The following is a 24,564-nucleotide window of genomic DNA, read 5'->3' as shown; positions in this document are numbered from 1 at the left end:
TGGATCTCAGGCGCACCAAACAGCGAAGGAAAGGTAAGCGCAGAATGTTTCCGAGTCGCCGATCATTCACTAAAGATCTTTAAGAGTATGTCGCATGCGGTATCCGAGTTGCCTCGTCGGCTGCGCGTAGTTTCTTTGGAGGGGTACAAGAAGGAGAGATAATCGTGGTTGTTATAAGGAGTGTGGTTATGGTGAAGTTCCTTTTTCCCTCCAATGTTTATTGTTTACACCCTTCTCGAACAATGGCGTCCGGCGCGACGGATGGCAACGAAAGACCAGTTGGTATCGACTTCTGTTCCACTCTGGAAGTATGAATGCGGATGGATATTCAAAATCCCTATAGCTATTAAAAGAAGAATTGAAGGTTGAGCAATGTGGAAGGGATTCTTTTCTCTCAAGCCAACAGCATCCAATATTAAGATTATTCAACAGACAGACAAGCTGGAGGAGGTGATAGCAGAAGCAAAGGAAGTGATATTTCAGTAGGGTATAGTATTGTTATTGTTGTTTATGTTTATGTGTATGTGTATGTGTGGAGTGACGACTTCGTGGTAGTTGGGTATATGTGGTATCGTTATCGAACTGATAAAAGGAGTGGAAGGGATGATGGATGCAAGGAACAATGGATGTGATGGGATGATGGTAGGATCAGTGATATAATAAGTGTCTAACTGGAAGTCTTGTATTCGGAGATATTTAAATTAGGAAGGAGGGATAAAGGTAGGTTCGATGTTTCGATGGATCCAGAAGAGTACAGAGAAGAGCGAAGAGTGAAGAGTGAAGAGTGAAGAGTGAAGAGTGAAGAGTGCAGAGGAGTGAAGTTTGAAAATGATGAGTGAGTGAAGTGAAGTGAGGGGCTGGGGAAAAAAACGACGTTGAATTTCCATTTGTTGATCCGTGAGTGGAAGTGGAACACTTGATCAAGGTACACATGATGCTTACTAGGTAGAAAGGACATTTTACTATGTACAGTACCGGTGGGTGGTGGATATTGTTCACATCATCAGGCACCGAGCGAGCATTCACTCAATTCATACCTCACTGTTGAAATAGGGTTTTTTTTTTAACTCCCAATAAATTGCTTTTTCTGGATCCAACGCAGGGTTAATTTTTGTTTACATTCATTTCTTGCTTTTACACACTTCGCTTGGGTTGCTCCAGCAAAATAGGTTGACAACACAGAGAAGATATTAGCCAATAAAAATCCAAAGCGCTGAGAATAAATGCTTGTACCCAGTAGAATTCGTCCATTTCATTTCATTTTTGGGTTTTATAGAGGGAGAGCTCTTATTACAATGTAAGATTACTCCGTACACTTTATGGTGTCGGATCGGCCTTACCTTGTTCCTCGCTCTTTCTCACCTCGCACGTGCCTGAAAATGTGTAGTACCTATAATAATAATAAGGTTTGGACTTTACATGTAGTTATGGAAGATTGGAAAAAGTATTGGATCATCACATACAAATTATCATCAATCAAGGTTATATTATATCTACCTACCCAGGTACTGTATATGTACCATTACAATATATATATAACTTATATAATATCTGTGCAATATATGCACAATATTTTACCTTTGCTATTAGAGCGGAGCGAAGAAGCCTCCACGGCAGTGGCCAAGCGGAGCGTCATTTATCGATTATCTCCTGTGTACCTAGGTCTGCTCGATCTAATCTGATATTGCATTTCTCAACCATCCCCAGTCATCTATTTGAAGTCATCTCATTGCTCAATTCTCATTGTTCAATCCCCAATCCATACCTACCTACCTACCTACCTACAATGATGTACTCTTCTGGTCTGGCCATGCATTGAACTTTTCATATCTCCACGTGACTCTCTCTTATCGACAAGCCACTTAACCATTATTGGTCTAGTTCCTCAAATAATCCGTAATTTTCGCCCCGCATATTTCACATTCATAATAATTTTTCTCTTCTCTTTTTTTCCCTTTCTCTTTTTCCTCTTGGGAGAAGGAAACTTCAACCCGTCGACTGTACATTTTCATTCAAGAGATTTGATTTCATCGATCACTTCAATTTCTATTCTTCGTACTTCCAGGGTCGACTATCTCTTTGTCATCTTTTCCAATTTTTCTCTTTTCTTTGAATTCTTGATTCGAATTCATTTCCCTCTTACTTTTTCCCCGCACATCTACCCATACATCTTTACACCATGTCTCCTCAAGCAAACGGTGATTCCAAGCCATCTGCTTCAGACTTCTTGGCTCCAGCTAAGGAAGTCTTGGATGTCACAAAGGCTCTCGAAATCCTCAGGGAGTATGAATCTCGCGATGGTCTCAGCATCAATGATTTGATCGATTCCAAGAAGCATGGAGGTTTGACCTACAACGATTTCTTGGTTCTTCCAGGTTACATTGGATTTGCTGCTTCTGAGGTCGTTCTCGACTCTCCAGTTACCAAGCGCATTACCCTCAAGACTCCTTTCGTTTCTTCCCCTATGGACACTGTCACTGAACACGACATGGCCATTCACATGGCTTTACAAGGTGGTCTTGGTGTCATTCACCACAACTGCTCTGCTGAAGAGCAAGCCGAGATGGTTCAAAAGGTTAAGAGATACGAAAACGGTTTCATCCTTGACCCAGTCGTACTGAGCCCACAGGCAACTGTTGGTGAAGTTAAGGATTTGAAGGAGAAGTGGGGTTTCGGAGGATACCCAGTTACAGGTTCGTACCTCCTTTTCTCTCTCTCTTGCCCCTACCTGCACCTCTACATGATTATCAAAACACAATTCAAATAACTTTCGTTCATCCGTATTGACCGCAAGGTCGTGGGGAGACAATTACTTTTTATGATTTTTGGTGTTTCATCTTTACTGTTGACGGAAATGATCCTATCTTGCAGCCGCTAACATATCTGCACAAACAGAAACCGGAAAATTGGGCTCCAAACTTGTCGGTATCGTTACCAACAGAGATATCCAGTTCGAAGATGATAGCGCCTCGGTCTCGAGTGTTATGGTTACAGATTTGGTCACTGCTTCATACGGTACTGAATTGGTTGAGGCCAACGCCATCCTCGCCAAGTCCAAGAAGGGAAAGCTTCCAATTGTTGACAAGGACGGAAACCTCGTTTCTATGATCTCCCGATCGGATTTGAACAAGAATATCCATTACCCATTGGCTTCCAAACTTCCAGATTCCAAGCAATTGATCTGCGCTGCTGCTATCGGTACCAGACCCGAAGATAAAATCCGTCTTCAAAAGTTGGTCGATGCTCAATTGGACATTGTCATCCTTGACAGCAGTCAAGGTAACAGCATGTACCAAATCGAGATGGTTAAGTATATCAAGGAGAAATACCCTGATCTCGATGTTATCGGAGGTAACGTCGTTACTCGTGAGCAAGCCGCTTCATTGATTGCCGCTGGTGTTGATGGTTTAAGAATCGGAATGGGTAGTGGAAGTGCTTGTATCACTCAAGAGGTTATGGCTGTTGGTAGACCACAAGCTGCTGCTGTCTATAACGTCGCTTCATTTGCTGCTCGCTTCGGTGTTCCATGCATGGCTGATGGTGGTATCCAAAATGTTGGTCACATTGTCAAGGGTCTTGCTCTTGGTGCTACTACCATCATGATGGGTGGTCTCTTGGCCGGTACCACTGAATCTCCAGGTACTTCTTTCGTCAGTCGTGAGGGTAAGCTCGTCAAGGCATACCGCGGTATGGGTTCTATCGATGCTATGCAAGATAAGAAGGCTGGTGCTGGTGCCAAGGACAGCCAAAAGAGCAACGCTGGAACCGCCAGATATTTCTCTGAGGGTGACAGTGTTCTCGTTGCTCAGGGTGTATCTGGTGCAGTCGCACACAGAGGGTATGATGTCCATTTACTATTCTAGTTTTCCAATGCTAATAATCCATAGTTCCGTCACCAAGTTTGTTCCATACCTCGCTGCAGGTTTGAAGCACTCTCTCCAAGACTGTGGACAAATGAGTCTTCAAGCTCTTCACGAGGCTGTCGAGAAAGGTACTACACGTTTCGAATTGAGGACTGCTAGTGCTCAACTTGAGGGTGGTGTCAACATGGAGAGTTATGAAAAGAAGCTTTACGCATGATGTCCTTAAATAACGCTTTATGAGGAACATGAGCCTTGAATCTAGTCATCTGGACAGGAATTTGATTTTATGGAGTTTATCACCTGGCGTTTAAAATGGGACTACATCGTTAGTCTTTGGGTGGAGAAAGAATAAAATACATTACAAACACATGTTGCTATAACTATGATGAAGTGATGTTGACATAATGTGACACAAATTACAACATAGGACTTCTGGAAGGGACCTTACCGCCAAAACCAACCTGCTTTAGATGATGATATTTTGACTCTTTCTATCTTGTCACGATTCGAATTGTTGCCTCCAGCAATGACCCGCCAACTAACTCACTACTCCCTCCACTGTAAAGATTTTGCCGAAGTACTATTAGGTGCGAGTGCGGGTTCAAATGATTATCAATGATGGTATCAGAGGTTAACTAGGCCCATGAATTATCCAAAGGCTCTCTTGCCGGCCTCGGCAGTTGGCGTTTCTCAGTTCCGAATAGCATTCATCTAGTATCGACGCCTCCATGTCAAGGTGGGGTAACCTTCGTCGAATATGGCTCGCGTGGTCGACTTTGTGCATAGATCCTGCAATCACTACATCGTGCTACTATGTGAGTCCCAAGGCTACGGTACCTAGTGGTAGGTAGGTAGTGATGAGCGCGCTACCCGACAGAAGAGAATTCTTCTCAGAATTGAATTTCACCTTACTTTCTACAAGGAACTTCAGGTGCTTTATGGGAGAATTTGCGATAGGAACAGTAGCATCCACTCGAATAAAATAAAAATCTGACGCCTTTATACGCCATCGCTGGCAGCAATTGGTGGTCTCGAAGTCGGTAATGGAGTGATTGATGCTACTCACACCTTCTACGCGGATGTCGAACATTCATACAGAGCTGGATTGAGGGCTTGAGAAACTATCAAAGGTATCCTTATACGGATTTGGATGACGATGAACATTGTCTTTCTCCAGCGGAGCAAAAAAAAAAAGCAAGTTGGAAGAAAACCAAGGATTAAAGTGAAGGTGGTGGAGGCGTCGTCGCTAAACGCCAAAGGCTTCATGGTGCTTGGTAGATGTAATACTATGTGCTTCGCTTTCTCCACTATTGAGCCATTGCTCTAATGAATCCCTAGTCATTTCAATGCAAAGATCTACGTTGTATGAATCACGATTTAAAGATGAAAATGAAGATAATTTGGATAGAGAAATGTGTACAATACGGAACAGAAAACTATTTATCTACGTAGGTACAACGAATTATTTCCAAGAAGAAGCCGTTCGCAAAGTCTAAATTTTCTTGAATCTCGACCTGGGCAGCACATGATCCTTTTGAAGTTCGTCGGGCCTACCTTCTTAGATCCCCTGGAAGATTTTCGACTTGAAAGCTTTCAACATCAAAGGTTTCAAGGTCGAAAGTGTAGGAGCCGATAAGTAGTCACTAGAAACATCATCTGGAAGAATAAACACATATCTTACTTTGATGAACCTAGTATCCTCGGGGCCAAATATATGAATGGGTTGGGGTCTACCAATCTTAACATCGCCGTCAGGATGAGTTTCATAATCCCAATCTGGTTTTCTCGTTTGTGGAAGCTCACAAGCTAACAGAACCCCGCAGTACGAGTAAAGATCTGGTTCGCGCCATGACTCAATGGTTCGACGTTCCACGTAATAGTAGGAACTCGCAGGCTCCTCTGCCATGAAGAGAGTGGAAATCTTATCATCGATGAGTTCGCTTTTCGCTTCAAGGCCATTTAAAAGAATACCTGGTAGATGCGCCGGACTCGTGCCATGGAAGAGCACCATTGGCCCTGTTATCTCATCATTGGGGTTTTGGGATGTATCAGGGGAGTACTTCGATGCTTGAGTAACCACAAACTGACGGACAGAGTTTGGAAACCCGGATATCATTAACTTACTATTCGCTGGGATCAAGTATTCTCCGTAGTTTTCAGAGAGATGCTTTACGAGCTTCAAGCACCCAGGTGCTCTTTTTAAAGTCTCTGCTATCTTCCGCTTGGATTTCATATTTGCAAAATTCTTGGGGAATCCCTCCGTAAAGTCGTCAAAAGTTATGAATTGGAGAGAGTCAGGGAAACTTATCTTATCATGATTCCGTAGCACTGCATTAGCATAAACTGAACTGAGAAGCAAATCGATGGCTTCAGGATTCAATTTGATGGCAGCAGCAATCTCAAAGATAGGTCTGGGCATTGAAATATCGTCAACGTCATTTTCTCCTTCCTTCCTATTCCATATCCAAACGCTAAAATCGAATTAGTATCTTCAAAAAGTGGCGAAAACCTTCATCCTCCTAGCTGAAAAGCTTGTAACTTACACATCTTTCAGAAGCAGATTGATACAATCTATTCTGGTCAATCCATCACCATCATGAATCAACTCTTCATTCTGGACCGTTTCGCGTAATTCTGCTCCTGTCATTCTCCACCATCCTGCAATCGTATTGATGAGAACCGGATCGAGAAGCATCCCTGGTTTCAGATATCCAGTTTGATAGAGAGCGTAAACGGCTTGAAGAATAGGCTTCAAAGAATGACGATAAAAATTGACCTTAGAAGCGGCGAGCTTACGAAGTAGTGTTTTCTTTGTGGTGGTCATGGTGTTCAATACCTTGCTGAGACTAGGTGCTGAAGTCATTGTTGCTTATGATAATAGTCGAGGTGAGGTAAGAGATTAAGTAGATGCTGTTGTTGAAGTTTTCGAATGCTTTATACAGGCTTTGTCGAGGGACTTGAGATGAATGGAATTGTTGACTCGATGATACTTCATTGGAAACCATCCTTTCTTATACTTATCCATGGTAACAGATAGATACTTTGTCTCGAGTATGGAATGGAATCGATCTATCAGCGAGATTCGTGCAAAATCCGCACATGTTTCAACGCTAGAAAACTGCATCAACAATGGGAAATGTTTCAGCCATCTACAATGCGCACCCTTGAGCATCATTGAGAATTGTGTAGTCTATTCCAGTAAATTAACTGAGGACTTTGCTACATCAAATCAGATCATTATCAAACTCGAAGCGAACAGATACGCCATGAACTTCATGATCAAAGAAATAACTGCAGAGTACAGAACCTGCTCACGAGCATGAGAAGGGATCAAGTCTTCCTTCTCTTCGTTTCTAATCTCGTATCTTGTTTATTAGCATATATCTAATTCCAACATAATCTTCCGTTCTCATCTGGAATAGCATCGTTACTAACCACACTAGCAACTTCACTTCCAGCTTCCGTCTTGGTCCAGAAGAATGACCATGGATCAGTCGCATCCTTAATGCTCAACAATTTATCGTAATTCACACCATAGAAGTTGTGTTGCCAATCTACCTCTTCAATATCACACTCTCCAAGATATGCTCCAGTGCCCGGGGTAACAGCTTTCCACGCGAGTTAAAGTTCGCTAAGCTTAGTCCGAGCGGAAGCCATAGTGGTAAAATTGGTAGGATCCGTCCACGACGTACCTTGCAAAGTGTGAAGAGTAGTCTTCCTCCAAGCGGGCAAAACAGCATTCTCAACCCCTGCGACATTTGGTGCATTGATATTGAAACCTACGAGTAATGAAGCATTAATTCCCGATGAGCTTGACCAAGCATCGAATATTGCGTTAAATTTTGCTTCATCCTCGAGATATTCCTGTAGAAAGAGCCGGGAACCAAAAATAGCGTCATCAGAACCAACAGTTTCTTGAGCAAAAGATGCATCCCATCCTTCGTATAGTGTATCATAGGTATTGTATACTGGTGTAAAGCCTATGCCGAGTGCAGTGAGTTTTCCGAACCAAGGTGCCAACAAAGCTCCAGTATCGGCTTGGGTGTGATTTGGAGCCCAGAATGGAGACATGATGAAATAATCCACTCCAAAAGCTGAAGGGAGAGAAACGAAGAAGTAGCTGTAGATCCCGGCTTTATTGAAGGTGGTAAAGCTCTCCCAATAAGCACGCACACCGAGCCAGAAAGCATCATCAGTAACGGTTCCACCAGAGGCGAATGTAAAAGTTACAACTGCGACGGGAGTTGTTGGGTAAGCTTTGATTATGAGAAATGTCGCCACACCCCATGTTGCGGGACCACCTCCACGTAAAGCTCAGAAAAGATCGGTGTTTTCAGTAGAGGATGCAGTGACAAATCGTCCATCGGCTGTGAACATACGAGCAGAGATGACCTGATCTGCAGCAAGATCATAGACTGAAGTCATGGGACCATGTCCTCTACCTTGATTGTGACCTCCCAGAACTCCGACATCTCTTGCTTCGCCGCCAACAACAATCATTCCCTGCTCGCTAGCTACTTTCATGATATCTACACCAACAACACCACTTCCAGATGTGAAGGCGGGTCCAGTGTAAGGGAAATCCGCATCGGTAAATTCAGCACCCTTATATCTAATGTCTTGCAACCAATGTGTCCAAACACTCAAAGCACCTGCAACACCATGTCCTGTATTCTTGATCACGATTCTGATGCCAGTATTTCTTGCAAAATTGACGGCAAGTTGTATTTGTGCGACATTTGTGGCATTGACTGCGTAAGCGGGGTAAGCGGGGTAAGCGGGGTAAGCGCCAAGTGTGCAGGTTGCTGTTGGGTCGGTCGTAGGCATGCACGTTAAACCTTTATATATTGGAGACATCATGGATGTGGGATCCTCTTCGTGCATAGTAGAGTTAGTCCAACTATCTGTGACAGAGGCACATTTATCTGCGCTCTATACAATCTATTAGTATCATATCGTTTGAAGAAGCAATTTGATCAAGTAAGTAATGTTGAAGGTAAATTTGAACATTGAAGACAACATTCATTTGGGGGAATCGCGTTGGATGTTCCACCTTGTTTCATGACTATAAGTATAAAAGTAGACTCACATATTTTCAATCATTATAACAGCTTGATGCGATTGGTATTTTTAATCAATACACCGCCAACTAGGGCATCCCAAACATCATCCGCAGGCAATTCCGCATCTCCAGGAAACACTTTACAAGCCGATCTTGAAGAAGCAATGCTTGATGCATCTACCGAAGAAGCATTCCCAAATGCAAAAAGCGCTTGCAAGGAAGCATTGAGGTGTGCGAGATCTGAAGTTTTCAGCTGGATGGTCTCAAAATCAAAGAGTGCTATTGAAGAAGTGCCATTCTCTTGTCTGCGAGCATTTGTGGCAGCAACCAGGCCAGCGTTAAAAGAAACATGCTTGTAAAAGAGTGAAGACTTCATCTTGACTTTGACCACTCTGAGATAATCTCAGATAGGAGAGAATAATGGAGATGATGAAGGTAAACTAACGAAAGCTACAATAGCGATGAAGTGAGGGAAAGGACCTACGAATTATCGGGATCAACTTTCCTTTTCATAGTGAAGACGAGATTCGACATGGAAACCAAACAATATCAACGTGTGGGTTTTCACGATTTGTGTGGAGTAGTCGTTCGGAGTTTGGTAAGGGTAACCGAGTCCCAATGGAGATGAACCGCCTCATAGTGTGGCAAGAAACGGCGAAAACATCAATACATGATGCTGGATGATGGCAACATATGTTCGAGAAATAAAGAGAGTGTGTGAATGGATTGCAATCACAGATGAGGAGCAGTATTTGTTTGTCGGTGGTGTTCATCTGAATGAAGGGTGAGAAAAGAGCTGCGAGCGACTAACAAACATGGATATGCGGGGCTAAAAGTATTCATTTGGTATGATAGCCGTGAACACCCTCGAGACACCTTAACGTTGGGAATCTAGAGGTGGATATATGTCCGTTCTTAGTGGAAATGCTTTTCTCATGGCTGCAAAGATCGTTAAGGTAGAATGGAGCTCCCGCCTAGTTAGTCTCGATCGTTTATTTTTCGGTTGTGCTCTAAGGATGGAATAGAAGAAGAACCAAAAGACATATGTCTGTACCCAAGATATTAAAGATATATTTGACATAAGCACGTGCATATGCGGTGTGATTCAATTCTTAATCCTACAGAGAAGATTGATTGTCCCCAAATGCCTTGGAGACGACGCCTCTTCCGTTGACGGTTCCTCCATTCTTCCAATTCTCGTCGAGGTGACCGAAATCTAGACTTGCTTTGGCTATTTTTTCAACAGAAAAATAAGCAACTGAGCCGTCTTAAGGGTCAGGGGCGGGCCGGTCGAAGCCAAAAGCTTAAGATTGTGGATAAATTAAACTGAGTAGTATTGGTCGGGTTCTCTCAGGGTTCCTTCCGCACCCTACAGGGCTTAAAATGAGCCTTCGGCGACTAGCAACAGGGAGTTATAAGACAAAATCGCAATTAGCTCCCGCTCTCTACGCTAAGGTCGTTCTCAAGCCGCACTCTCTCGTCCCCTCAACAATAGACCTCACGCAAGGATCGACGGGTAGCACGGGAATTGGTCAGAGCGACAAGGGCAGATCCAATCATTCTTAGTCTAATCGTCGCTTTTCCGACGAGCGTCCACTAGTGGGTGCATGGACTCACGGGACAGTTTGTAAGTAAAGTATAATTCTATATCAAAAAGGCCGATTTTTATATTTCAATTATAATTCAATCTTTCAATAAATCCTCTTGAAACTAACAGTGATAGTTTATAAGTATAAGAATTTTATATTGTATAAAAATTAATTGAAAAAATTAAGAAGTTAAAGCTTTATAATTGAATATATAATCTCTCATTAACTTTTTTTATAAAAATATATAATATTAAGCTTTTTAAAATCAAATCTCAAATGTTTCAATTCTTTTTTGAACATATTGTATTTTAATATTTAATAAATCTAAAATATCTATTCAAAAAATATTCAATATATTATTGAATTTTGATTGAATTTTGATATGAAATTATACTTTCTTCTTAAGTATCCCGTGAGTCCGTGCACCCACTGGTGGAAACCTCTGAATGAGATCCAACCACCATCCAGTGGTTGTTCTTCCGTCACTTACGCCTGTCATATCACCTCATCCGCTCGATGGTGCAATTATCATAGCTAGCTTTCACTATTGCCCACTCAGTCGATATTGCTTCACGGATAATGCAAATAAGCCGCCTGAGAATCGTTGCCAAAGACACAAGGTATTGTTAATGTTAGGTATCTCTGTCAAGCACGTTAGATATCACTTCAATAGTCAAAAGTATGGAAGCCAAGGCATGGAATTTGGACTCGTTTGTTGTCTTTACTTGATAAACCCTTTCTTCAGCGGGATTGAAGTTCTCAAACGGCTAAGGGCTTATCCTGCAGATCCCACTTCCCCAGCACTCACCCCTGATTGTATTACCCTTCTTGAACCTCACTTTCTAGCATCTAGAAGACTAAAATAGCATTTACTCGATACCAAATATTGTAGGGTAGTTTTGCTAAGAACTTCAGGAGGGTCCCAACTCAAACGCGTGAAGGAACAGATTTGTGAATTTTCACCGAGATCTTCTATTAGCGACTAGAGTCCATACATCAATATATGATGTTATCCAACCCATATGTTCTAAACTGATCGAAGCACCCTTGATGAACATTCAGTCTAGTGGAGTACCTTTTGCGAGGTACCATTTTTGTCTTTTACAATGGTCAAGCAATTGAACACCGCATGTTTGGTCATCATCGTTGTTTTTGAAGCTGTTGGCTCAATTTTCTGCTTTGGGCGTCTAGCGTCAAGGTTAGTATCAAAATCACAATGGAAGGGATTGATGATGTGCAGTGAGTCTTCTGAAGTTTTGCCTATACTGCTTGGTCGCTAAAGACTTTTTTAGGTGATATCTGTATGGTTATAGCTTGGGTAAGACATCACTGAGAATTAAGGGTTTCATCTGAAATTGAGGCTAAGAAAAGTATAGGTTCTATCGGTTGTGGAAACTGTTGCTATATACGGACGTGAGTATTTCTTTCCGCAGATTTCTGGGAATTCTTTGAAATCTAGTCTTCGCAATGTCTCTTCGCACACACCTGAAGTACTTGCTATTTGTATACAATATCTGCAAAACTGCGGAAGGGTTTCTCAACTCAGTCTATATGATGAAGTTTGATCCAATCATGCTAACCTGGAAACCAGTAACATCGTACGCGAAATATGGCTATAAATCATCAGATCTTGGCCAATTTAATATCGATATACCTACCGAGATGAAATGGTCAATGTTTGATTCCCTTTGCTATAATCCGATCCTCGGTTTCGTCAAGGCCTCCATGATTCTCCTATATCTTCGAATAGGGGGAATAAGACCTAGAGTTCGATATGCTTCATATGCACTCTTATGCATCAATTTCACCCTTATGATCGCCATCTTCTTTGTCGATATGTTTCAATGTATACCGTTCTCATATAAATTCTACTCGACAGAGATGGATTTGAGGGCTCAGATTAAAGTAGATGCCACAGATCCGGGAATCGGACCTTATGGGCCTGTAGCATCTGGGTTCAAAGATGGGAAATATATAACGGGAGGGAAATGCATCAATAGTGTCATTTTTCTATTTTCAACTGCTGGTTTGACTATTTTGACAGACCTATTGGTTCTATGCATTCCAATCTATATGGTGAAGGATCTCAAATTGAATCCTCGGAAAAAGGCTGCAGCAATCTTCATTTTGTGCATGGGCTTGGGGTAATGATCATTGTTCCCCTTCTGTGTTCGTCACGAGCTAATACTTCTTTTCAAGTGTTACTGCTATCGGAATCTGTCGTCTTGTTTTCACTTACCGTGCATTCTACCCCGATGTCCCTGACCCAGGATTAAATGTTAACAGCACCATATCTCAAATGGAGACTGGTCTCGCATTGGTTATAGGATGCGTCCCGGATCTTCTGCCTCTTTTTCGCCTACTGATACCTAGATTCTTCAATTTTGCGACCAGACAATCAACTCATCCAGCTCGGTATTCTTACCCTTCAACTTTCGGTTTCAAAAGGAAGCCAGAAAGCCAAAGCGACATTCTCAAAAACACCATTTACGAAGAACATGGATTAGACGTTTTAAAGTTACGTCCCAACAACGGATTGGTAGAACGTGAAACGCAGGTCAGAGGTGCTGCGAGTACCGATAGCTTGACTGGTAGTCAAATAGAAATGTTCGACAAAACTATGGACGACAAGACGGAGTCAAAGACAATTATAAAGACAACTCATTTCTCAATGAAAGAGTCGGACCTAAATGATCCAAGGAATACTTGGAGTAATGTCTGAGTTAGTCAATAAAATCGCTCTTGAACTTCTTTGTTTTGGCTCGTTGGCTATGAATTCGAAAGGGCATTTAGCCTGTATATTTTAGAGCCTGCGAGAAATCATCGCGCCGAAGTTTTTGTGCATTTTGTATGCCATAAATGTCATGACTCGTGTCTTTCTATACTTGATCACATTGCATGGTTGTATGGCAATATATCTTTCCATATTGTATCAATGTTATACAATCATGTAATTTTAAGGTCTTTTGATACTGAGGGGGGCGTTGGGGTCACAAGGAGTTTCCCCCTTTGTCTCTACACCCCCAGACATACGGGCTTCACAACAACATGTGCAGTGCACACTATAAAAATTAATAGCCAGGAGCGATTATTTTGACAAGAAATACGGGGAGTGTGCTAGAAGGTTAGAATGTGCTGTCGACTGGCCTCAGAGCGCATGTTGCTTCATCTCATCTGGTTGCATGTATGGAGAAACACTGTAACCACATCTATTTCATTCTTTTGGTGCCTCGAAATTATTATGCGACTACAATCAGCCGCTTCTCTCCTTTCTATTTTTCCTTCCGATCCGAGAGAAAATCCACCAATGGGGGTAATGATCTACAGCATTGCCCCAAAGTTGTGTTGTCAGCTGCGGGGAGCTGTACATAACTGCATTTGAGGCTGGCTTGGCATATATAAAAGAACCAACAATCAGATATTTACCAGACCGACAACTTGGAAAGTTCTTCTGGTGTAATAAAGCTCACGTCTACAGGAAGAACATTTTTAAATGCATTCCGTCATGGAGCAACAAATTCCGTTTGCCAATACTTCTACCCCGCAGTCCGTCTTGGATGGACTCTGAAGGCCCTGGATAATCAAGAGAGATTTGAATCGCAATAACCACGTAAAACTTATAAAATGCATCTGGTCCAGCTTGTGGAAGAAGTTGTCCTGGAAACTCATTTCTGGCAATTGATTAGCTTTTGCATATCCTCTTAACATCTAACTCCGAATTCGAAAAACAGAACCCTCAAATCAGTTGACACAGTCAACGTGTGCATGGTGATATTCCTCGAGAGTTCAATATCTCACTGACTTCTACCATGAAGTTGTTAGAATTCACTGCCGTGATATCTTCATTGGCTGTCCTTGCTCAAGCTGGAAACGACAATGGCCATGAAAAAGCAAAAACCTGCACAATTCCCTCAAAATACAAATCCTCAAATGGGACCGCCGACGACTCACCAGCAGTAGCTGCCGCATTTGTCAAGTGCTCCTCAAATTCAGTTATTGAGTTCAAGAAAGGTGTCGATTACAACATCTTCAGCCCAATCTCCGCAAAGAACTTGTCAAATGTTGTCATTCGTCAAGAAGGCAATCTTCATCTTCCCCAAAACATCACCTATATCCAAAACCTTGTCACAACCTCCAATGCACTTACATATACCACCGCTTTATACTGGTTTGCATTTGCCGGTCCCAAGATTCAGTATGAAGGATCAAAAGACGTTACGACGGGGTGGATAAATTCATATGGCCAAGCATGGTGGGACGCGAATCCCGTCAATGGAACTGGCCTTGCCAATCGACCACATCTTTTTCAACTGAACACTACAAATGGCGGTATGAATTATTTCAAATCACGCAAGCCGATAGCGTGGAATGTTCAACTTCTGGGAAGTAATATCCGAGTCAAAAATAGCATCATTGACTCCTTCTCCTCGGGGACTGGGTTTCCATTCAATACCGATGGATTTGGTGTCACAGCGACAAACGTTCACATTTCTGATTCTATCATATACAATGGAGATGATGCATGTGCTGTTCAATCTGGTTCTCATAACGTTCTTTTTGAGAAGGCAACAATCGGGTATCAATCTCATGGCTTGTCCATCGGCTCGCTTGGACAAAATCAAGCTTCATTCGCCAATGTATCGAACATCCATTTCCGTGATATAACAGTTGTTGATGCGGTCTATGCTGCCCGATTCAAGAGTTGGATTGGAGGTCAAGGAATCGCGAAAAATATCACATGGGAAGATATCCGCGTGTACAATGTTTCATTCCCGATTTTTGTCACTCAGACATACTACAATCAAGGATCTAACGCGACTCAGCTGGAACCTGGACAAATCTCTGGACGCCCGAACAACGCGAGTGTCAATATGGAGGATTTCACATGGAAAAACTTTCGAGGAACAATTAATACCTTTCGGCCTGGAGATGGTACTTGTGTTTCAGACCCGTGCTGGTACGATGCTGGATTGCCAAATTTGCAGCAGACAGAAACTATTATCATCGAGTGCAATACCCAGAGTTCTTGCAAGAACTTCAACTTAGAGAATATTGAGGTCTATCCACAGGATTATAGAAATCCAACGGTGATCTGTATCAATGCTACGAGTACGTTGAATCCGGATCTGGGATTCAATTGTGCCAATGGAACATTTGTTCCTTTCGGTTGAGGTGGGATTTAGAGATGAGAATATGATGGGCTAAGATTTTCTAAGAGATTAAAATTTTCCGTGTACTGGTGTTCCTTATAGTGACTTTGTTTTATTAATGTGAACTCGTTCCCCACAGTCATCTTTCCAAGTGGTTCAAATATGAGCCTCAAAACGGTATTCAATTCTACAAGTCCGCGTTTATTCTGAACGATATCCATGAACCTGTCGAGGAGGTGTAGATATGATGGGCCATCACATATCAATACGGTATATCATGACATTCATGTGATTCACAAGTTCCAACAATGCCATTGGAGCACCTCAACGATTCTTAATACTCGAATAATGAAGCATGTAGGTAGGCAAATGGAGGAGAACCTGATGGAGATGGATTTCCCTCCTGTGATTGAATATCTCCTGTACTCAAATATCTCCCATAAGTGTTCTAGATAGGGCTGAAATCATGCATCGTCAGCATTCCGGTTCGATCGAATGAGCTTTGAGATATATTCCCTGACCCTTAGGAGTCTTAGCTTTTCGATGACTTCACAGAAGAATATATCCAAAACCCCAAACCCCAATTTGGCGTCATCAAGGACAAAAAAGTGGCCTGGAGCGCCAAGATGTTTCAGAGAAAGCAATTGACGAAGACGAAAAAGGAACGAAATTAAAGTTGTTTTTCAAGGGGTTGTGGGGGCCTCTGCTCACTGCTTTTCTTTTTACCCCTTCATTTTCGAGAAAAAGACTTTGGGACCTCGGTGGTAAGAAAGCACAAGGAGAATATGGAAAAAGCGACATTATTTGAATGGCATTGATACAAGAGGACATGAGAAGTATATTTGTTATGTGTGCAAAACGCTATCACCAAACCATACAATTTCACGGCAATTATACATCCCTTAATTTCATACCCTCGAGACTTTCTTTCCCACCTCTTCACGACGTAAGCTTTTACCATCAAGTCAATTGGGAAGCCACAGTTACCAGTGCACCAAATAGATTGCATTTTTCCCAGATGAGGCTTGCCTTCAGATGAATTTGGTAGAAAGGAAATGAAAGGTTTAATATATATAGAGATATACATATATATTGGGTTAATGCCGGCCATGGCTTTACAAGGATTGGGCCAATGGAGGTTCATGCTTATCCGGATGAAACGTTCTGCTCTTCGCATCAAGCGACTAATAATCTAAACTTGATCGACACACTACATAGCACAGCCTTCAACAGTGAGATAAATGAAATGGCGACTTGAGTCCAGAGGTCGACAAGATACTGTTCATGGATATCAGATGGATTTGTAAACGACTGATTCGAAAATTATCCAGCATAACAATGTATGAATTGTTCAATCGGCTGCATGATCGTTGTCGCAGTGCTAAAAATCAAAGCACAGTATCGAATAAGACAATGGTCAGAATTCAACAGCGCGTCTATTTTCTTTTGTTTATTCGCTGGAAGAAATGTGGAGTAGAACCTACGGATCGTATATCTCACACATCTTCGAACGGAAGATCACCGAATCACGGTTGGCAAACGAAACGTTCATCTAAAGATCTTGTTTCTCTGAAACGGACATGGGTATTATTTCGATTCTCCTAGGACTGGCATCATATATCGAATCGATTCATGGTGCGTGCTTTTCAGTTCTATATATTGAGTTGGCTGTCACGATGGTAGCCTTTGCTATTCTTCCTCTTCAAGTCAGTCTTCCTAGTTCGTCGTCTTTATTTTCACTCTCTTAACTTTCTCTATACATTCATTTCAAAGTGTGATCTGTGATCCACGACATTCATTTTCAATTTTTTACATTCATTCCACCATATACCTACACACAAAATTCTATCAAGATGTTCTCCAAATCAATCATCGCCGCTTCCCTCCTCACAGCAGTCACTGCTCATCAAAACTTCCATCAATTCTGGGTCAATGGAGTTTCTCCAGGATATCAAGTCTCCATCCGCATGCCACCTTCCAACTCTCCAGTTCTAGATGTAGCATCCGACAACATTACCTGTAACGTCAATGGAAACGTTGTCCCATCAGGTGTCAAAACAACCGCCGCAAATGAGGGAGATGCCATCACAGTTCAATGGGATTCCTCCACTCATCCAGGACCCATTCAACATTATCTTTTCGGTCCAGTTGATGATGCGTCCATGGCTACTGGTATCGGTTCATGGTTCAAGATTGATGAGTACGTTGAGGTTAACGGTACTTGGGCCTCTAACCTCATGAACGCGGGAAACATGAGCTATACTTTCAAACTTCCTACGGGAATGGCATCTGGTGAATACTTGGTAAGTCTTTCTATCTTGACCCTTTATGCTTCTCCATAACTAACATATCATCACACAGCTCCGTTCGGAGATGCTTGCTCTTCACTCCGCCCAGACTGTCGGAGGTGCTCAATGGTACATTGGATGTGCTCAACTTTCTATCACCGGTACTAGTGGAGACTCATGCGGACCATCCATCGAGCTTCCAGGTGATTACAATGCTACCGACCCAAGTATCTATATCCCAGATATCTATTATGGCTTTGATATTTCCACCTACAAACCTCCCGGAGGAGCTATTGCCAAATGTGGTGCTTCCGGAGCTGGGGCCACAGGTGCAGCCAGCGCTACGGCCGTTGCAACATCTGCTGTTTCCAGTGCGGTTCCATCATCAAGCGCCGCAGCTGTTTCGTCGAGTGCTGTGATTGAATCGAGCTCAGTCGCCTCTTCCGTAGAGGTCTCGTCCAGTGCGGTACTTGCATCAAGCTCCGTAGCCGCCATTGTAACTTCTGCTCCAAGCACTTTCGTAACAGCCACCTCCGCACCAGCAGCCACTAGCTCGGCGGTTGAGGTTGGTGATGATGAGTGTGATGCATAAATTTGACAATATGATATATATCAAGTGGTGGAAATATGTTTGGATTCTTTTGTATATATATCTAGATCTATTCACTGTATACGAATAGACTTGGCACTTGCCATCGTACAAATAGAGACTGATCGAGATTTCAATGTTGAGTGGTTATTACTTATGAAGTGCATTGCCTTACTGTCGAAACTTAGAATGATTCCAAGAAAACATATACAACCCACTTGTGCCGGGCTTGCTCGAGGATGACCGGATTGATGAATGGTGTAAAGAAGCTCGAAGTCAAAAGAATCATCAAATCAAGCATTGAACATATGTATTACACAACTTCATCTTCATTGAATACCCGATCAAAGTAGAATGTTACAGTCTGGCTTCCGTGAATTATATCAAAACCAATGTAAGAAATGCTTTCGTTATTAGAAATGACTTGAGCAAATATAACGACTTCATTCCCGGACGTCAGTACAGACAATCTAAAGCCCCCGCCATGTCTTAAAATGCAGGGATCAGCTCATCTCACTCCTCAGCATGCATCCTTCTCGCAACCTGAACAAGCACCCTCTGCAAATTCATATCGCTTCCCGCCGGCGAAGTTCCCCTCTCATCCAACCCCTTCGCCACATCTACCAAAGTTTTTCCCAAGATCCCACCGATATCCTCCCCCAATCTCGCCATAACTTTATTCCATTCCCTCTTATTCCGCTCGTAGGCGTCAATTATTACCTTGATATTCTCGTCGAGAGTATCTTGACACTCTCGTGCACCATTTGTATTGCCGGCGCGAGTTTCCTTGCGGAACGCACGGAGTAGTTCGCTTGTATGTTGGAGAACGGGTTGGACGATGGCGTGGTGGTCTTTTTCGATTTGTTCGAGCTCGGGGTAGTAGGGAGTTGCTTGGAGGATGAGCACGATTTGTTGGTGAGTTTTATCGGACATTTTGATTTCGAGTGTGTCGTAGCTTTGTAATTTAAGAATCACTCGAGTTTGGCTTTGCTCGATGTTGTTTATTGCTGTTGATGGTCAAGTGACTTGAGGATAAGGAATTCGTGATAGGAAGGATCGATGTACAATGGTTTACTTGATTCACTGATAGCTAGATATTATACCGGCGCTTTGATTGCTGTTGAATAATTCGAAGGATATTGTTGTTCTTGAATCTTAGAACTTCCGATGATAGTAACCTGGGATATTTGCTGAGCTAAAAGCCACAATTGAGCCCTTGGTTCTCCAATCATGAAGTTGTATTACCATGCCGAATGCTATGGAAGTGAATTTCTCAGGGATTATTCAAGACATTCACTCGAATTGCTTGCTCCTACCATAATACGAAGTGAATATCTGTATCAAACGTTTCATGTGTGAACGGAACGGCTTCGACTTCAATTCAAGATCGTACTTTCTAATACTCGTGAGAAATCGAAGTAAATCATACATTCTATTATTTCAATAACTACATCATAAACACACATTTTGGAAGCAGGAGCTCTGCATCATGAATTCTGAGAACGCTTCAGATGAAAGCGCCGCTGATCAGGTAATCCAAATCCTTCTTGAACAAAAAGCACATCACAATTTACCACAAGCTGACAGAAATTGTAGGTCGCCACATTGGCTACACCTCAGCAGATGAAAATTTCAACCTCAAGCACTCAACACCATGATAGGAATGACAATGAACAAAATCGTAGCCTAGATGCCATCGATTAGACCGCACATACTGAAGAGGTTGTGGGGAAGGATACCAAAGTCGATATGAGAAATAAAGATGCACCGGTCATTGAGTCCGCTCCGGATACCTTTCAACGATTTCGAAATCTGCCAACAGAATTAAGATTGAGGATATGGAAGTTTGCGGGTTTGCAGCCACGTGTTATTCATGTTACCACCTACAACGATACGTGGCCAGAAAACGTTTATCTCTGTCCGACTATGCCGCAGCAGTGTCCTTTGACAATGACGTGTATGGAATCGCGTGATGTGGTGCTGAAGTTTAAGAAGCCTCTGCAAGGTCTCGTTTTAAGATCGAAAACTTACATTGAGAATTCTGAGCGAAGAGGCCCTTACCAACCTGATACGGAATATGACAGTCGAATTTTTGGCCAAGTCGAAGCCGAAATGCTGTGAAGAGAACAACCAATCATATGTGCCAACCTCGATATCGACGGAATCTGGCCACATACAGGAGAATGTTGGACAGGCATGATTCACCTTTTGGGAGGCGTTTATAGGGATCCTGGGATGAAGCGGATCATAGTACCAAAGAATAAATGCAACTACCCTGCGGAGGTTCTAGGTGTGCCTCGCCTAATTGACGATCGGTCTCTCAGTGTCTATCAATGGGCCATACTCTAAATGCCCAGGAGCTTTATTTCCTCCAGGAGGGTGACGAAGATTTCAGTATCATTGAAGAATGCACTCAGGAATCACATCTATGTGATGGATTTGTGTCAGAAGTATCCCTTGACCAACTAGCATGGGAGGGAATGAGATGCGAGGATCCTTAGAGGACATTCATGAGGCCTACAAGAAAGGCTTTGACGATTCCCGCAACTTTACGATAAGATGTTTTCAACAGGATCTAGTCAAATCAGGTATGATCAACTCTCACCTCTCCAATCACTCCTTGAAGCTCAATGTAACTAACGTGAACTTTCAGGACATCTTGATGACAAAGATCAACGCGAATTACAAAGACTACTGGCCTGGGAACCACCGAAGATTGAGTACATCAAAGAGTCCCAGATCAATGATAGTCTATGATGGAGATAGCAATACACTTAATGCATGAAGTATAGCTGTAGAGTCACTCGAGAGTTATGCTGTCCGATACTTCGGACTGCGAGTTGACAGTGAGAAGCTTCTCGATTATCTAATCTGCTGGAGATAATTGAATCTTTTGAGAAGACGAGTAGGTTGGCCAAATGAACCGATCCCTCTGACCTGTAGGTGGTGATCTCATACTCTGATCTGAAATGGAGCTACTAAGCTATGCCTCCTAATGGAATATTAATCGGAAATTTGAGTCCCTATTGCATAATGTATCTATGTTATTGATATATTTAGATCTTTTTGACCACTCTGTCTCGTACCCATTGATGTACATCCCAGAAACTTTTTCAGGATGTCCAATTAAACAATAAGTTGTAATCATCGAGATTTTCCGAGTTCTTAAAGTCCACACTAGATCATGTAGAAAAATTGGCGAACAAAACAGTTGCAATAAAAATAAAACATAACACAAGAAATGATACTGAGTTAGATGAAATTTACAATGTTACTACATAAATACATATGCGTAGGGGTATCACTTCGTGTCTCGCGCTTATAAAACTTTTTTAAATCTCGAACATTCCTTGTCATCTAACATATCTCAAGTATATATATGTCCTGCGTGATCAGATCAAAATCGAAGGGGGATAATCGGGAATCTGACGTGTATAATGATCTGTATGAGTGGGCACCCTACAACAACCTACTCCGCCCGCGCTCCGTTTACAGCAACTCCAGAACCAATCGCTAAGCCAACGGGATGACCCGTAAACAGCCAACATTTCGTCAACCGATTTGCCTTCGTAACATCTCTCACCATGCCGATCGACGAGCATTGGAAGGGCTCGCGGGTGTATTGTTTTTGCCCCTAAAATAGAATCATGTCAGTATTGCGCAACAAGTCAAGAGCATGAAGCCGAATACTAACCAGGATGATATCGGCAAGGCCCATCGGCATCTTGAGATTTAATGTTTTTGAAACACTGCCCACATTTACCGCCTTCAAATTTGAGGGATTTTCTCTCCAACCCTAACTCCTCTAAAGTTGGATCAAGCCTCCGCTTCTTCGCCGATGATGATGATGATACTCCAGCAACTGATTGGCTTCGAGTTCTTCCATTCAAAAGTTCCTCATCCACCTCTGCCAACGCTTTCCGTTCCTGCCTTTGTTCTGCTAAAACTTTCCGAGCTAATGGGACCCTTCTCCTTTTCCCATCAAGTCCCTCTCATGAGTTAGAGTCCTCTCCGTAACTTCCCTTAACCTTTTCTCAATCTCGAGCGCTTTCTCCAAATCTTTCGACTTCTTTTTTTCTCTTTCTAGTGCTTCTACGGCAGCATCCTTGACGGCATTCAATGAGGAAGCGCGCGTGTCCACTTCCGTGTATTTCATTTGTTGATCGGCAAATTGGTCCTTGAACCACTGAGATCTAGTCTTTTCCTCTTTCAAAGCTTTTTTCAGATCCACTATCTCCTTGTGGGCGACTTCCACTAAGCCAGTTTGAGGGATATTATACGGCTGAGATACAGGTGTTCCAGTGCTTGATTGAAATCGTCTCTGATGGTCTAATGGATCGTTGAGTCTTTTTGTTTCCTTCCTTTCATCACTCAACTGCTTTTGAACTATCCCAATGTATCTTCTCTCCGTTTGTAAAGCTTGGTCTGCACTATCATTTCTAGGCACCAATTCTGGCGGAGAATTTTGGGCGTTCAAAGCCTTGGCATGAATTTCCCTCATCTGCTGTTGTAAAGTTTCGACCTGATTCCATTCAATTTGATAACTATTTGTGGCATTCCTTATCTCTTCTTCCGCTGTTTTTGAATCTTGCAACAACACCGCAGTTCATTGCCTTTCTATCATCAATGCTTCTTCCAGAGGACTTTCCTTCTGCAAGGTATCCTCATCATCACTCACCAGGTCAATGACCAACCCCTTCCCTGGTATGATTCGTTCCTTTCTCGAGTTAATGGGCATTCCTCTCCGGTCCAGCGACTTCTCATCTACTTTATCATTGTTCCAGAGTCCCTTGGTACTCTATCCCTCCTCTTTCTCCTCTTCGACATATTTGTCACCAAGCAAAAATCTTAGAGTAGTCGTTCGCATGTGCGGATACAAATTTCCGGTAGCTCTAAGCAATGCTTTGAGGGATTTGACATCTGCATCATCGAGAGCAGACTCTAGAGATTGGGATTGAGGAAGTGCTTGTAGCTTTGACTGAGGAGCTGGGGTCGATATTGAAGATTCTAGTCTAGAGGGTATTCGAAGCAATGGAGAGGCATTTGATGGTGTAACGGGAGTCAGTGGGTAAGGGTCCAGAGCAGGCAATTGTGGCTGCGATTGAGTGGAAAATTGAGGAGAGTGTTGGGTATTGCGTCTACCGATCTTAGGCCCAAGTGGTGGTAACTGATGTTGCGTTGAGAATTCATTAGGATTTGAGTATGGTCTGGGGTAAGTTGAGGCTTGCATGGTGGATGTCCACCTTGGTGCCGGTTGAGGAGAATAATGTTGCTGCGAACCAAGATTATCTGAGAATATCGGACTTGGCGAAGGAAAGTTTGACTGCCGTGGAGAGGAATTGACGAGATTTGGAAAACGTGTGTGGAATAACGAGGGATTGATGTGATCTTGATAAGTTACAGGTTGTCTTGCACCATTCAATTGTATGGCCTTTCTTGACATTTGCCTCAAGCAAAAGGTCCCAAGGTCATCAGTGTCTAGGGTGGCTCAAGGGTCGTTTTACTGGAGAAGGTATGACAGAAGAACGGTTCGAGTAGGCGTTGAGGAAGACGCGTTAGCGGGGAATCGCGATTTTCTCGATAAGCTGCTGCTGGGAAGGCGCGTAAACGCTTATCGGCACGTGATTGACCCCCTCTTCACGTATTTTTTTGTCAAGATACCACATCCTACTGTCAATTTCAAGAACCGTAATTTGGATAATCACATCACAGCAAACATGTATCAAGTGCCTGACGGCTCTTCTCGTTGGATGGATCTGATGTTAATTGGCTTACGCAGAGGGTTAACTAGATTTAGAATATATCATATCGTACTTAACATGGTTTATCATCGAGTGGCCTATATCATTGAGTAGCCCACTTTCATCTCAATTTATATCTGTTTCTTTCAATATACATTTTATCAACAACCTATAATGAATTCGAATAATTAAGAAGCTTATATACTCCTTATTATCGAAGCTATTTATAAAGATAAAAAATTAAGTATTCGAAAAACTACTATACTCTATAATATTCCTTAT

The 24,564-nt window shown here is 42.5% G+C and overlaps 10 protein-coding genes across 10 annotated transcripts; 5 read left to right on the top strand and 5 right to left on the bottom strand.

Moving 5' to 3' along the window:
* The first annotated feature begins 1,984 nt into the window (after positions 1-1,984).
* On the top strand, positions 1,985-4,232 carry EAF01_002980 (uncharacterized protein). Its single transcript, XM_038911234.1, has 3 exons — positions 1,985-2,693; positions 2,896-3,838; positions 3,888-4,232. The coding sequence occupies exons 1-3, from the start codon at positions 2,180-2,182 to the stop codon at positions 4,078-4,080; spliced, it is 1,650 nt and encodes a 549-aa protein (XP_038774156.1). The 5' UTR covers positions 1,985-2,179; the 3' UTR covers positions 4,081-4,232.
* Positions 4,233-5,421: 1,189 nt separating this feature from the next.
* On the bottom strand, positions 5,422-6,726 carry EAF01_002979 (uncharacterized protein; the record flags this gene model as incomplete). Its single annotated transcript, XM_038911233.1, has 2 exons — positions 5,422-6,334; positions 6,407-6,726. The coding sequence occupies 2 exons, from the start codon at positions 6,724-6,726 to the stop codon at positions 5,422-5,424; spliced, it is 1,233 nt and encodes a 410-aa protein (XP_038774155.1).
* A 521-nt stretch (positions 6,727-7,247) lies between these two features.
* On the bottom strand, positions 7,248-9,301 carry EAF01_002978 (uncharacterized protein; the record flags this gene model as incomplete). The annotated part of the gene is made up of 4 exons (XM_038911232.1): positions 7,248-7,471; positions 7,556-8,176; positions 8,243-8,795; positions 9,005-9,301. 4 exons carry the CDS (start codon positions 9,299-9,301, stop codon positions 7,248-7,250), a joined length of 1,695 nt encoding a protein of 564 aa, XP_038774154.1.
* Positions 9,302-11,620: 2,319 nt separating this feature from the next.
* On the top strand, positions 11,621-13,236 carry EAF01_002977 (uncharacterized protein; the record flags this gene model as incomplete). Its single annotated transcript, XM_038911231.1, has 5 exons — positions 11,621-11,753; positions 11,807-11,832; positions 11,891-11,927; positions 12,106-12,658; positions 12,714-13,236. 5 exons carry the CDS (start codon positions 11,621-11,623, stop codon positions 13,234-13,236), a joined length of 1,272 nt encoding a protein of 423 aa, XP_038774153.1.
* A 1,087-nt stretch (positions 13,237-14,323) lies between these two features.
* Positions 14,324-15,685, top strand: EAF01_002976 (uncharacterized protein; the record flags this gene model as incomplete). Its single annotated transcript, XM_038911230.1, has 1 exon — positions 14,324-15,685. The coding sequence occupies one exon, from the start codon at positions 14,324-14,326 to the stop codon at positions 15,683-15,685; it is 1,362 nt and encodes a 453-aa protein (XP_038774152.1).
* A 1,832-nt stretch (positions 15,686-17,517) lies between these two features.
* On the top strand, positions 17,518-18,544 carry EAF01_002975 (uncharacterized protein; the record flags this gene model as incomplete). Its single annotated transcript, XM_038911229.1, has 2 exons — positions 17,518-17,967; positions 18,026-18,544. The coding sequence occupies 2 exons, from the start codon at positions 17,518-17,520 to the stop codon at positions 18,542-18,544; spliced, it is 969 nt and encodes a 322-aa protein (XP_038774151.1).
* Positions 18,545-19,054: 510 nt separating this feature from the next.
* On the bottom strand, positions 19,055-19,474 carry EAF01_002974 (uncharacterized protein; the record flags this gene model as incomplete). Its single annotated transcript, XM_038911228.1, has 1 exon — positions 19,055-19,474. One exon carries the CDS (start codon positions 19,472-19,474, stop codon positions 19,055-19,057), a length of 420 nt encoding a protein of 139 aa, XP_038774150.1.
* A 556-nt stretch (positions 19,475-20,030) lies between these two features.
* EAF01_002973 (uncharacterized protein) lies at positions 20,031-21,298 on the top strand (the record flags this gene model as incomplete). The annotated part of the gene is made up of 5 exons (XM_038911227.1): positions 20,031-20,072; positions 20,138-20,222; positions 20,304-20,658; positions 21,011-21,129; positions 21,195-21,298. The coding sequence occupies 5 exons, from the start codon at positions 20,031-20,033 to the stop codon at positions 21,296-21,298; spliced, it is 705 nt and encodes a 234-aa protein (XP_038774149.1).
* A 109-nt stretch (positions 21,299-21,407) lies between these two features.
* EAF01_002972 (uncharacterized protein) lies at positions 21,408-23,279 on the bottom strand (the record flags this gene model as incomplete). The annotated part of the gene is made up of 5 exons (XM_038911226.1): positions 21,408-21,524; positions 22,015-22,175; positions 22,236-22,507; positions 22,570-23,063; positions 23,220-23,279. 5 exons carry the CDS (start codon positions 23,277-23,279, stop codon positions 21,408-21,410), a joined length of 1,104 nt encoding a protein of 367 aa, XP_038774148.1.
* Positions 23,280-23,339: 60 nt separating this feature from the next.
* EAF01_002971 (uncharacterized protein) lies at positions 23,340-23,984 on the bottom strand (the record flags this gene model as incomplete). Its single annotated transcript, XM_038911225.1, has 1 exon — positions 23,340-23,984. One exon carries the CDS (start codon positions 23,982-23,984, stop codon positions 23,340-23,342), a length of 645 nt encoding a protein of 214 aa, XP_038774147.1.
* Positions 23,985-24,564: the final 580 nt, after the last annotated feature.

Source organism: Botrytis porri (genome assembly GCF_014898465.1).
Source record: "Botrytis porri strain MUCL 3234 chromosome Unknown BPOR_003, whole genome shotgun sequence".
NCBI classification, from domain to species: domain Eukaryota; kingdom Fungi; phylum Ascomycota; class Leotiomycetes; order Helotiales; family Sclerotiniaceae; genus Botrytis; species Botrytis porri.
The sequence above is the reverse complement of the archived record's forward strand: the minus strand, read 5'-3'. Positions and strand labels throughout refer to the sequence as shown.

Excerpts from the sequence above, each read along its gene's own strand:
- EAF01_002980 (XM_038911234.1), top strand. The coding sequence starts at position 2,180 with ATGTCTCCTCAAGCAAACGGTGATTCCAAGCCATCTGCTTCAGACTTC. Across the intron at positions 2,694-2,895 it reads CGGAGGATACCCAGTTACAG|AAACCGGAAAATTGGGCTCC; the intron begins GTTCGTACCTCC and ends CTGCACAAACAG. Across the intron at positions 3,839-3,887 it reads GGTGCAGTCGCACACAGAGG|TTCCGTCACCAAGTTTGTTC; the intron begins GTATGATGTCCA and ends AATAATCCATAG.